At 53.8% G+C, this 12,269-nt stretch overlaps 1 protein-coding gene across 3 annotated transcripts; it reads left to right on the top strand.

Annotated features, from left to right (window-relative positions):
* Positions 1–2,428: 2,428 nt before the first annotated feature.
* TAL1 (TAL bHLH transcription factor 1, erythroid differentiation factor) lies at positions 2,429–11,998 on the top strand. 3 transcript variants are annotated; one of them, XM_069023348.1, is made up of 5 exons: positions 2,432–2,601; positions 3,951–4,100; positions 5,295–5,723; positions 6,486–6,577; positions 10,977–11,998. In XM_069023348.1, coding segments are annotated over exons 2-5 (942 nt in total). In that variant the 5' UTR covers positions 2,432–2,601; positions 3,951–4,098; the 3' UTR covers positions 11,396–11,998. The 3 variants fall into 3 exon arrangements, with proteins under 3 accessions (XP_068879448.1, XP_068879449.1, XP_068879450.1); XM_069023347.1 differs by lacking the exon at positions 3,951–4,100 and having other exon boundaries at positions 2,429–2,601; XM_069023349.1 differs by lacking the exons at positions 2,432–2,601; positions 3,951–4,100; positions 5,295–5,723 and adding an exon at positions 5,904–6,320.
* Positions 11,999–12,269: the final 271 nt, after the last annotated feature.

Raw genomic sequence — 12,269 nt, 5'->3', positions numbered from 1 at the left:
TTGGTTAATATTTTAAAGACTTTCTTCAAATGCTCAAGGGCTAGAAACAATTTGAAAACAAAAGCCAAACTACTTGCCCACAGCTCAGGACAAGGGTGTGGTGTTATAGTAAGTTACACAAATCATATAATTCTGGACAGCAACCTCTGAGCAAGCAAAACGTTAATATACTGGACCAAAATAACAAAAAACACCCTTCCCTTTAAGCGGAATTTTCCTTTCATAGTGTGGTGCTGAGTAATTTCAAGATGTCTGGATTGCTTTTTTTCCCTCAAACATCTACTGCAATTTCAGGCAAAAAACACGTGGAAAGTCAGGTCTGGCTTTGTTAACTGAGCACTGGGGCCCAAGCTCTAGAGCTAGATCATCAGGCAATGACATGGCTAATGGGGGAACATTAAGGCTTTATTAATTTGGTTTTTGTTTTTGTTTTTTTCTTCTATTGTTTCTAGCCATTTCTTATTGTAATTAAGGGAAGGTATTTATAGTGCTAGTTGAAAAGGTGCATCACTGACCGCTTTACTCTGGATCATTTTAGTGCTCCCCCTCCCAACTGAAGGGTTTGATCCCTCTTCACTTGAAGAGGTAAAAATGCGGGCCGGAGGTAGGTTGAGCACGGCCCCGGCTCCCACCGCAGCGGGCGCAGGCACGGCTGGGAATGGCCCCGCAGCGGCCCTCGGTGCTCAGAAGATGCTCGGCTTCCTAATCTCCCCCGCCCAGCCCCGGCTGTTCTATCTTTAACGCTTCCTGTTGGTGAGAGGAGCCGGCTCGAAAATGGTCGTGTTTCCTGGCGGGAGGCACGGCGGGCTCTCCGGCGCGTCGTGACCGTCCCTGCCCCGCCGCCCCACGCACGCTGCCGGCATCGTGCGGGCTCCTGCCGGCCGGGACACGGCCCCGGCCCCGGCCGTGCCGCGGGGGGAGCGCCCGGGGCTTGTGGAAACCTCTCCCACGGCCGCGTCCAGAGCGGGAGGCTGAGGGGAAGGAGTGAAAGGAAGAATAACAGCTCCGGCATTTCCCCCTGCGGGAGGGCGCGCAGGTGGCGGGGAGACAATAGCGACCCCCGCACCCCGGCCCCGCCGCCGCCCCCCTCACGTACGGCAGGTGCGGCCGGGCCTCGCCGCCGCTTGTCCTCCGAGCCCCCGACCCCGCGCAGGGCCGGGGTCGCCGCCTGGCCCAAGCCCCGTAGAGGGGACCGGGGGTGTCCCGGGAAGGGCTCAGCCCGGGTCCCTTCCTCCCCGCCCCGCGCCGGGGGTGATTTCGTTGATTTTCGGGTTCCCGCGCAGGCCGGCCCCCGAGCTGTCCAAAGCCGCTCCCCGCCGCTGCCTTCAGGGCCGCGCTACCCGTGGGTGCCCAGAGGAGCGGATCTGGGACCCTCCAGCCGCTCCTGCCTTCCCCCTTTCCATGCCGGGAGCCTCTGGCTTTTCGGGGACGTTTCCACCCGTCCCGTTGCTTTGCGAGCGCCGCGCCCGCCGCATCGCCCGCCTCCCGTCCCCACGAGCCGCTCCGGGGGCACGGCGGCTCTGCCCAGGCCCAGGGGTCCCTGTCCGCCCGGGCCGGAGCTCGCCTCGGCCTGGCTCAGCCCCTTCCCCGACGGGGCGCGCAGCCGGCCCCGTGCTCCGGCCCCCACGGGGTGCTCAGCCCCGCTGGCCGTCCCGCACCGCTAGGGCACGACCCAGGTCCCTTTTCTCCCTTCCCCAAGCTCCTGTCCTCCAGGGTCCGCCGCTCACATCCCAGATTTCTGGAGGGCGAGAGGTGCCGGCTCGGTACCTGCTCCGCTCACAGTCCCCAGCATCCCCCAGCTCGGCAAGGATGCTCGGCCTCCTCCCACCCCAGAACGGGAGACGAGACAGGGAGCTCGCCACAATTCAGCCCTTCAGCAAAAATACTCAGTGTGGGGGGAGGAAGGCTGGGGACGGGGCTGCTTTTCACCAAAACATCTCCTCTCGATGTGCTTTATTTACCTCCTCTTGTCCCAAAGCAGCCCACACCCCTTCCCCCTCTCTCAACATCTCCAACAATTTATTTTGGCTCATTAAATTTAATTAAGAGCGGAGTAGGTTTTCCATATTTAATAATTTTTTTTAAAAAAGGAAAAAAAAAAACAAAAACAGGGCCATAATAACCTCCAAGAGGACTAAAATAAAGAATCGCTATTCAGATGCGGGCAGCCACAGAGCAATTTTTTATTACTCCTTTTTTTTTTTTTCTTTTTTTTTTTTTTTTTTTTTTTTTTGCAGTGTCTTTTTAAGAGCATCTAAGCACACACACATAAAAAGCTAGAAGGCATGCATTCCGGAGTTATTCCTATGCATATCCCTGCAATAATTTTCCGCTTTCCTTCGATAAAATTGCCAAATAATAATGAATCATTTCATAAATAATGGGTTTAGAAGCTTATCAGGGCAGGCGGGCCACTGCTGGGGTTTTATCTCTCTCGGCCACATTGCAGTAGTGTTCCGCTCTCCATACTAAATAGGAAACTGGACGTGATGTGGAATTAGAGCCTACCCAGCTGAAGCCACCCAACACTTACTACAAATATAGCCGCGATGCGTAGGCCACAAAATGGCTCCACTCACTTTTCCCAATGAAAAGCAAATGGTGAGTAAAGAGGAATCGGCTCTGCAGAGGGCTGGGCACTGGGGGCGGCGGGATGCGGTTTTGGGGGGGCTCCGGAGGGCAGCGAGTGGGCTTTGGGGGGCTTCTGCCCAACGTGAGAGACAGGCGAGCAGGGAAAAAAAACACAAAATCTTTTCCGCGGTTGGGTTTAATCTTTTTTATTCTTTGATGCGGGGTGGGTGAGGAGGAGAATACGCTTTCCCCTTTGAAACCGTGGGGTGCGGCACCCCCACCAAGCCGGGACCCTCGGGTGCGGCTGCGAGGCGGTGGCTGGGACGGGCTGGGGGGCGCTGGGGGCGAAGCGCCCACGGGGCCCGGATCCCCCAGCCTCTCCCCAGGGACAAACTCCAGGACACGGCCCGGCCGACGGCCAGAACCTGAGCGCTTGTCCCCGAGAGGGGGTCCCCGATATCCTGCTCCCTCACGCCCCTTCTCTTTGGGGCGATATCCCTACAAAGAGCCGGCGGGAGAGGTGCGCTTTTGGGTTGGAAATTTCCTGCTGATCGGCTGCTGGAAAACAAAAGGATTTTGCGGAGCAGAAACCAGCGGGCGGGGATTTAATGCCCCCCCTCCATTTTTTTCTAAACGAAACCACCCTAATTTAAGGCAAAATACTGCTGCTATCTTTGCGGTTTTGTATATTTCGTTTTTTAACGAATGCGGGAACAGACGCCATCGGGATTATTTCTTTTTTCACGAAGGAGAAAACCTAATTTTTTGTAATTTCGTTGGCGGGGTGAACCGGCCTCGCCTTCCTGTCGCTGGGCGGCGGGGAGCAGGCTCACTCTGCCGCCGGCCCGGTGCCGGCTGTCGCCGTTCCTCGGCCGGGAGCGCGGCCGGTAACCGGCCCCTCGAGGAATTTAATTTGCCCCTTTAGGAATTAAATTTTCCAGCCGGACGTGGGAGAAACGCCGCCGCCGTCGCCGCTTCGTGCGAGCCCATCGGGAGAAAAACAACCCCGTGTCCGGCCCCGTCTGTGATTTCCTCCCGGGAAGACCGGGCTTGCAATGTGTCCAAAAAACCGCCCAATTCGCCCCAAATATAGGGCGCTTATTTTCACGCCTTTTTATCTCTGTTTATTTTTTTTTCCACGCCAGGCCATGGCCGTCGCTCGTTGTGGCCCCGTGTGCGAGGCGGCGGCTCCCGGCGGCGGCAGGGGGGGGGACCCGGGGGTGGCCGCTGTCCCCTATCACAGGGGCCTCCCCGGGGTGCTGTCCCCTCCTTCCCTCTCCCCTGCACCTTTTTCCCTCCACTGATCTCTGGCAATCCGGACCCACGAGATCCACCCTCTCCTTTTTTTTTTTTTTCTCCCCCCCTTCTCTTCCTCCCAGGATTTAGCAGTTTTATCCCGATGCGGGTGTCCTTCCTCTCTGTAAAGTCGTAAGTACCTTGAGGTGGGAGGAGTAAATTCAGCCTGACACTGAGAGCGCTTTTGTTGAAACAGGAGAGACTTGCGGTGTCCCTACTTAAATATGACACATGTGAGTAATCTCTTCCTATACAATATCGGAATAGGCAATTAGATTTTTCTTTCTAGAGGGCTGGCGGGAAGGGTGCTGGAGGGAAGGCCGAGAACTTGTGCTTTAGGTTGGGTGGTCGTATTTTTTTTATTTTGTTTTCCAGCGAGATAGTGAGATATGGCAAAAAAAAAAAAAATGGGGGGGGTTGTTCTCGCGACTCAGCCTATCAGAAACGAAATAAAAAATTTCTCGAGGCAAAGGAGTGAGAAGGATGGGTGGCAGCTCTTTGCTCCGTGAAGCTCCTTATTTATATGGAAAAGAATAACCAATCAATCAAACAAAAGTGATCTAAAAACGAACGAGGTGATATGTGGGAGATGAAGCATAGAAATAATCGCGATATCGCTGTTTGGCCTCGGCGCGAGGTGCCCTGTCGCGACAGCATTTGTTCTGTGGGAGAAGGGGGACAATGCTGCGTGCGGCCGCGGCCGGGCCCCTTCCTCCTTCCTGCGGTAGAGAATGCACGGGGGCACTGGCTCCGTTAGGGGCTGGTTTAACCCGCTCTCCTCCAAAAAGTGGTTTTTAGGTATATTTCGATCGTTTATAAATAATAAAAAATAATCATGGGAGCAGAAGGGGCCTCCCGGGAGGCTAAGGCCGCTGCAGGCAGGCCGGGCCGCGACTGGGCTGTCTCCGCAAGGCAGCAGACACCGCCGGGGACTCCAAAATGGGGAGAAATACCCCCCAAAAAGCGGAGGGGTGCGCTGAGCCTTCTCCGTAATTTGGCCGCATAATTTAACCCGCACCCTTGGCGGCGCTCCGGGCGCTGCCCGAGCCCCCCTCGCTGCTCCAGCCGCCCTGGTGGTGCCGATGTGAATCCCCGAGGGGCGCCGGGAGCGTGGCGGGGAGTCCGGCCCGTGCCCGGCGTGCGGGACCGGGGAGCTGCGAGACGTCAAAGCGCCGCTCCGCGAGGCCCCGTGACGTCACAGCAGGGTCGGGGCGGGCGGGGTGGACCCACAGACCCCCCCCATCCACCGCCCCCGGCCCGCCAGCAAACCCTGAATGATTTGGGGTGATCAGGAACTCCCCCGTTTCTCACCGACGAGGTCTAAGCCCCGAAGCGGCCCCCCCCACGTCGGGGCGGTGCCCGTGGAGGGGTGAAGCCCCCCTTGGTCCCCATCCGGGGCCGCCCCTGACCGCTGCCTCTCTCCGCAGGACGATGGACAGGCCGCCCGCCCCGCCGCCCCCCAGTGACCCCCGCGATGCCCGCCCCGCCCGGCGGCACGACTCGGAAGCGGAGACCACGAGCGAGCCGGAGAGCAGCCGCGGGGGCATGGAGGCGCCGGCGGACCCCCAGCTGCTGCTCAACGGGGCGGCCAAGGAGGCGGGCCGGCCCTCCCCCGGGCCCCCCGCCGCCCCTGTGCCCGTCATCGAGCTGGTGCGCCGGGGGGGCTCCCTGGACATAAAAAGCCGTGAGGCGGCGGGGGAGGCGATGCAGAGAGCGCCGGGAGCCGAGCCGTGCCGCGCCGCCGAGGCCGCCTGCGAGGCCCGCATGGTGCAGCTGAGCCCCCCCGCGCTCCCGCTGCAGCCCCACGGCAGGGCCATGCTCTACAACCTGGGCCAGCCGCTGGCCACCATCAACAGGTCCGTGTCTCCCCTATCCCATTCCATCCCGGAGCGGCTTCCCCGGGAGGGGGAAAGCGGCTCGGTGCGGGGCGGCGGGAGGCGCGGGGCGGAGATGCGGGGGTAGAAGCAGCAGCATCCCTTCCTTCGCGCGGGGCTCGTCGCTTAGGCTGCGTGGGTTTGCGCACAACTTTGCAAAGAAAGAAAGGGAGAAGGGGGAAAAAAAGCTAAAAAAAAAGAAACTAAAAACTCGTTCCTCGAAGGTAAAATATTTACGGTGGTGAAGTCCCGGGCAGAGCGAAAGGTCCGTCAGTAAACGGATGAGAACCGCTTTAGCTCTTCGGAGCTCCCAGGGCTCTCTCTGTTCTCCGACGAGTCCCGCAAATTAGAGAAAGGCACAGCAGACGCTCTGACAGGGGCTGAGCCAGCCCGGGGGTGTGCAGGGACGGACCCGCTGCGGTGCGGACCCGGCCCGAGTGGGCGTGCGTGCCCGCCTGCGGGAGAGCTCAAAGCCGCGGGAATGGGGTGGATTTTGCCCTAAGCCGCAAGTCTGGACGCCCCACGCCGCTCACATCCCCCTGCCCACGCCGGGCTGCCGTCCCTCGCTGCGTGCCCCTGGTTGGTGTCACGGCACGACCCCGGGCTCGGCTTCGTGAGCCGTGAGCTCGCTCCGAGGTCACGGAGCATCTCCGCTTTCCGCCGGCCCCGGACGCTTCCCCTACCGCGGGGCCGGGCCGGGGGGATGCCGGTGTGTCCTCACGGCCTCTCTGCCTTTCTTTGCAGCGGGTTTTTCGGCGAACCGGATTCTTTCTCCATGTACGGCAGCAACCGGGTGAAGCGGAGACCCTCTCCATACGAGATGGAGATCACCGACGGTGAGAGAATTTTGTCCCTGCGCCACCTCTTGGGGGGGGTTGGGGTGTCTCCATCTGCTGAGGGGGGCAAGTTCCTGCACTTTGCCACACTCTGGCACTAAACCCCCAAATAATAAAAGGATTAAACCCCCAAAGCCCCCAAGACGCAAGTAGGATGCCCAGGGAGTCAGGGTGGCTCTCCGGTAAGAGGAGCCCACAGCGGTCTCCAGCAGCGTGCCCGATGAGTTTGCCTTCACCCAGCACCCAGCGGAGCAGTTCAGCCTGTGGCTAATTATAACCCTATTCTGCAAATTGCTTAGAGATTAAACCCTAAAGAAGGCAATAAATATAAGTCCGTTGAAGTGCAGATCAGGGCCATTGCAGTGAGATGTTGCATCCGTAAACCCTTCCAGCCAGGAGACGCTCGCTCGCACTGCAGACCACAGCCTTGGGCAGAAAGGACAACCTGCCTTTAAAGCGCCTGGGAGCAAAGAGCTAACACCGTGCTGAGGTCTGCAGCGGCGCGGTGGGATCGTGGCCTTAATTCGGTATACACTTAATTCCACACACTGTTCCCGTCTGCCATGGAGAAATACCCCGTGGCAGAGTCTGGGAGGAGATGTGGAAGGTGACATTTTGGTGTTTCATTCTGGTGTTTCATTCTGGTGATCCCAGATGCAGGCATCCCTGTTGGAGCTGCAGGATCATTTCGGAGAATGGAAGGCAGGGAGAGGGCAGGGCAGGATCTGCTGCCTGCTCCTGGCAGCAGGTGTGGCATGCTGTGTGTAAGGGCGTGTTTGCCCACGGGATGCTACCCATGCAAAGGGACATTTGCAAGAATAATTTACACGTGGAAGGCCACCCTGTTTATCTCTGGAGTTATTAGCCCGTACACATGAGATTCACTGAAATGTGTTTTCTCTTTAGCAATTGTAAACACTGTATTTAAACTGCTGGACAATTAATTTTCCTCCTTTCCAGCTAGCTATCCTTTTCTTCTACCCAGCTAATCTAAGATCAAATCATAACCTGCATCAGTCTAAAATAATACAACCCGAAATTACAGGCTCAGGGTATTATCTGCATTCATCAGTCCTTCTGTCCCCACTCTCCTCCCTCTTGGTCCTTTCAGACTGCAGCCCCGTGGGACAGGGGATGTCACAGCCCCAGCACAAGAAGGGCTTTTTGTCTGGGTTTTGATTCCGAGGCTTAGCAGTTACGGGGAAAAGCCCATCAAATCTCGGTGTCTGACTAAAGCTTTGGACTTGCTACTAAATTAGGTATTGAGGATTACAGAAGTACTTAGTTGTAACCAAGTTTTTGAACGTGTGGTTTAATGCAGGTGTACAGATTTGGCCCAATCCTGCAGGTCCTGGTTCATGTGAATTTCCAAGACTGGACTCAACATTTTTTGGGTGAAAAAATAGGTATCAGGTTATGTTGTCTAAACAGGAGCAATTCGGAGGGATGTACATCCCATGCTGAGGCATCTGTGTGGTGTGAGAGGCTTTGCTTATTGCTCTGATTGTCACCTGCTGGGTGACATCCACAGCACACAGGAGCACCACTCTTGAGGGTCCTCAGCCCTTGGGATCTGCAGAAGGGCAGGGCAGTATTGCCAGACTTTGTGCTTGTGGGATTTATCCATAAGAAAATGAGTGGTGGGGATTTTGCAAGTGTTTCTTTATCTATTTTATGGAAATTTTGTTCTACTTAATATGTTCTTTAAAAATGGCCAGAAGTGAAGATAAAAATGCAAAGAAGTATCTCTAAAAAAGTATATCCTGGAACTCTGGAAGATCATCTTTTTATTAATTTTCCTCAGATTTCTCATTACAATTTAAAAAGCATCAGTCAATCCATTAAAACAAAATCCAGGCAAAAATTCTCATCTGATTGCTTGGATTAATTATGAGGCAAGTTCCTTTATGAGAAATAGATTTTCTATTATAACACAGCTATGGGGCATTTTAATTTTCTCCATTGCTTGACACATTTTGGCCAAAACCTGATCTCCTTCTAAAATATATGTTTAATTCAGTTGGTACAGGAATCAAGAATTTGAGTGGTGTCAGAATTTGTTTTATGTACTGAAGCTTGATTTGGGTGCCCTTGGATGAAAATGAACAGGTTTTTTTTTTTTTTTTTTCCTGATTTCTGACCTATTTATGAACAGATGTCTCTTAGTCATCAGCTTTCAGTGAACAGAGGCACATGTTTGAAGCCTGTGAAGAATGAAAGTCTCTTTAGCTCTTTTTTTTAATGAGCAGTATCCAAGATGGGGTTATTTCTCATGCTCTTATGGGAGTAAATAGTTTTTAAGCTGCATCTCTTTCTGGATTCAAGACCGCTTACTTTGTCTTGTCTGGAAAGAGCAGTAAAGTGTTAAAAATGTCATATTATTGTAGTAGGATGTAGCACATTCTTCGCTGCTTAATTAGTAGTGCTGCTGAGGTCCCTTTGGTCCCTGCCACCTTCCCCACAATCCTGTGGCATAGCAGGCTGTGCACATCAGGGACAAGAAACCTTCCCTTTGCATGAGCTCTTGCACATTGATTCATACAAAGGCATTAGGTGCTGTTTGGGGGTGAAGACTGCCTTTATTAAAGCATCACACTGGAATCTTAGAGGTCATAGGTGTGTCTGTCCTTTCTACAACCCAGTTTATCCCAGGGACTCTCTGTGATTTTGGGGGACTCCCAGCTCTGAGCACACTGTGAGGAGGAGTGAGTTGTGTGGCTGCTCACACACTCCATAAGCTGGCAGCTTTAATCTGGCTGCTTGGGAGTGTGTTGGGTATGCAGTGCAGGGTATTCTGTGTGATGTGCTGGATGTGATGAAGGAACTCAGTTTCCCCTGAATGGAGGAAGGTGTGATGGTATCTGATCATCTGGAACAAGGGATACCACTTCTCCTGTTGTGCCAGGTGGGACCTGGAGGTACAGCCTGACTAGGATACTTATAAAAAGTCACACCTCTTTGGCTCCTGTGCCACAGTCAAGGCAGCCAAGAGTTTTGCTAGAAAAGAATAAAGGTGTTTAAATGTGCCCCGGGGTGCTGGTTTCACTGGGTGATGTCAGAGCTGTGGCTTAAACTGCTCACCAAGGCCAGGGGCTTGCTCCCAACAGGAGGGAGAAGTTAGGCAGGTGTCTCAGAGTGGGAAAACGGGAGAGAGATGGTGGGAATGGGAATTCCACAGTCCTTTGGGGTAAGACTCACTGAAGTGTTACCTGCAAGTCTTTGCTTCCCACTCTGTGATGATTTCATTGTATGTGATGCTTCCTATCCCATGAGAGTTTCTGCTGTGGTCATCCTTCCAGATTTTCATGAGATTGATGTGACCTTCCATCGTTGATGTCTCCTGGAGGAGATGATGGAAAGGCTGTAATAATAAAAACATCTCATGATAGTGTTCTCTTACATGAGGTGGTTTCCATGGACCCAAGAACCTGCAATCCTGATTTACAGCACTGCTGCTCCTGCAGCGCTGTACTTTTCTGTAGATGTGCTTTTGGGTCCCTTCTAGCACAGAGATAAAGCTTTTCTCGTGCCACCAGGAGTTACCCTGATGTGCTGAAAGGAGAATTAGTGTGTTTTGTGCCTTCATCCTGTGTAGCATCCCCTGTCAGAAACATGGCTGTAAAATTTCAAGGATTTAATTGGAGGCTACGTGTAATTAGGCCAAATGGACACCTCCAGCAATTTGGGATCCCTTCTCCAACTAGTGTCAGAGGGAGTTTTTGCCCTATGGCAGAGATGTGTAGAGAGAGCAGGCAGTTCTCAGGTCAGCTGTGAAACTGTTCCATCCTCACCTGTGATCACCTTTCTGGCAGGACACTGCCTTCCCTCTGTGGGTCACATTGCTACCTGTCCTCATTCCTATGGGGCAAATCCCATTGCCCTGTTTCACTCAGAGGGCTGGTGGCAGCCCTGTGGTTGCTCTCAGCAGGGAAGACCTCTGGATCTCAGAGTTGTCAAAGCCTCTGCTCAAGCTAATTCCCTCCCATCCCAATGGTGTGTCCTTTAGACAATTTTTGGGATAGAAAATAAAGCCATCTAGCGATACAAACTTTTAATAGGACCATTGTTGCTGGGTTACCCTTGTTGATCAGTTGAGATACCCTAAAATTATAGCAGCCTTCTGCACACTTATCACGACACATGAGAGGTAAATTTAGGTATCTGAGGATCCAAAGAGATGCACCTCAATTTTTCCCTTCCAGTGGATCAAACAGAAGTTATGGCTTTCTCAACTCATGGGGTCAGCTTCCAGTTAGATGGAAACTCTTGTTTCACTGCCCTGATGATTAAACCTCACTAAAATTAGTCAGGTAGTTAATCTGCAAAACAGTGACCTTTTAGCAAAGTAATACCTGGCATGGTGAGCCCTGCTCCTAATTCTGCGTGCTTGGGATTGCAGGTCCTCACACGAAAGTGGTTCGTCGCATTTTCACCAACAGCCGGGAGAGATGGAGGCAGCAGAACGTCAACGGGGCCTTCGCAGAGCTGCGCAAGCTCATCCCCACCCACCCGCCTGACAAAAAACTGAGCAAGAACGAGATTTTGCGCCTGGCTATGAAATACATCAACTTCCTGGCCAAGCTGCTCAACGACCAGGAGGAAGAAGGAAACCAAAGGGGCAAAGTGAACAAAGACTCGGGGATAGTCCAGGAAGACCTCCTGCAGGACATGTTGTCTCCCAACTCTAGCTGTGGCAGTTCTCTGGACGGAGCGGCGAGCCCGGACAGCTTCACGGAAGAGCACGAGGCGCTGGATTCGAAGCACACGCGGAGCCTGCACCACGCCATCCTCCCCGTAGAAGGCAACGCGCAGCGGTGATTACCCTCACACTGCTCCCGAGGCGCCGCGGGGGAGAGGCCAGGCCTGGCTGTGCAGTGGCTGGAACTTGTGCTTGTGGGATTTGTGACTCTGCCTTTCCCTGGGAGCTCGGGCTGCCCACTCTCCCCAGCCTGGGGCAGAGAGGCCGGCACGTTGGCTGAGGACAAGACCAACCCAGACGGACGATCGGGGTTTAGGTACGTGACCGTACAAAGAAGAAAAGCATTGAATTCATCTTCGTTGTACAGAACTGCTCGGGAGGGGACTCCCCAGAGGGGAAGGAGACGTGGCTGGTGCATCTCCAGCATTTAGAGGGTTTTCAGGCCACTTGGTGACCGTCTCTTTTCAAGCAATCATGTGGAGGAGACATGGAACTCCTCTTTCACTGCCGACAGAGGCCATCGGCGCTTTCCAGCTCCACGTGGTGCTGGAAACCGCTGCATCACTCCAGCGCTGCAGCACTTCTCCAGCCTGTGGCACATCCAGCTGGTCTGAGCAGGAGCTTGGCCACGTGTTCCTGTTGTCCGAGAATTTTTGACTGTGTCTTTTTAAAGAAGTGAAAAAATACCCTCAGCAAAAGAACTATTAAAAGGATTTAGAGTATTTCTTTTTCTCTTCTTTTTTCTTTTCTTTTCTTTCCTTTTTTTTTCCCTTCCCTTACTTCCTTTCCCTTCTATCTGATTTTGGATTGTTTGAGCTTGTTGTATTTATGACATGGGATTACTTCTGTCTAACACTGTCATGCAGTATCCACTGAATGAAAAGGTACATAGGTGTTTTCTGCCACCCTCCCAGTCCCTGATCCTTCTGCTGGTAACACTCAGCAGGTGAGTTTCAAGCCTGCTGTGGTCTCCTAGAGTTTTTCCAGTGGTTT

This window comes from Aphelocoma coerulescens, chromosome 8 (genome assembly GCF_041296385.1).
Source record: "Aphelocoma coerulescens isolate FSJ_1873_10779 chromosome 8, UR_Acoe_1.0, whole genome shotgun sequence".
Classification (NCBI taxonomy): Eukaryota; Metazoa; Chordata; class Aves; order Passeriformes; family Corvidae; genus Aphelocoma; species Aphelocoma coerulescens.
Note: the sequence above shows the minus strand (reverse complement) of the source record. Positions and strands in the feature narration are given on the sequence as shown.

Excerpts from the sequence above, each read along its gene's own strand:
- TAL1 (XM_069023347.1), top strand. Across the intron at positions 5,724-6,485 it reads CCGCTGGCCACCATCAACAG|CGGGTTTTTCGGCGAACCGG; the intron begins GTCCGTGTCTCC and ends CTTTCTTTGCAG. Across the intron at positions 6,578-10,976 it reads CGAGATGGAGATCACCGACG|GTCCTCACACGAAAGTGGTT; the intron begins GTGAGAGAATTT and ends TTGGGATTGCAG.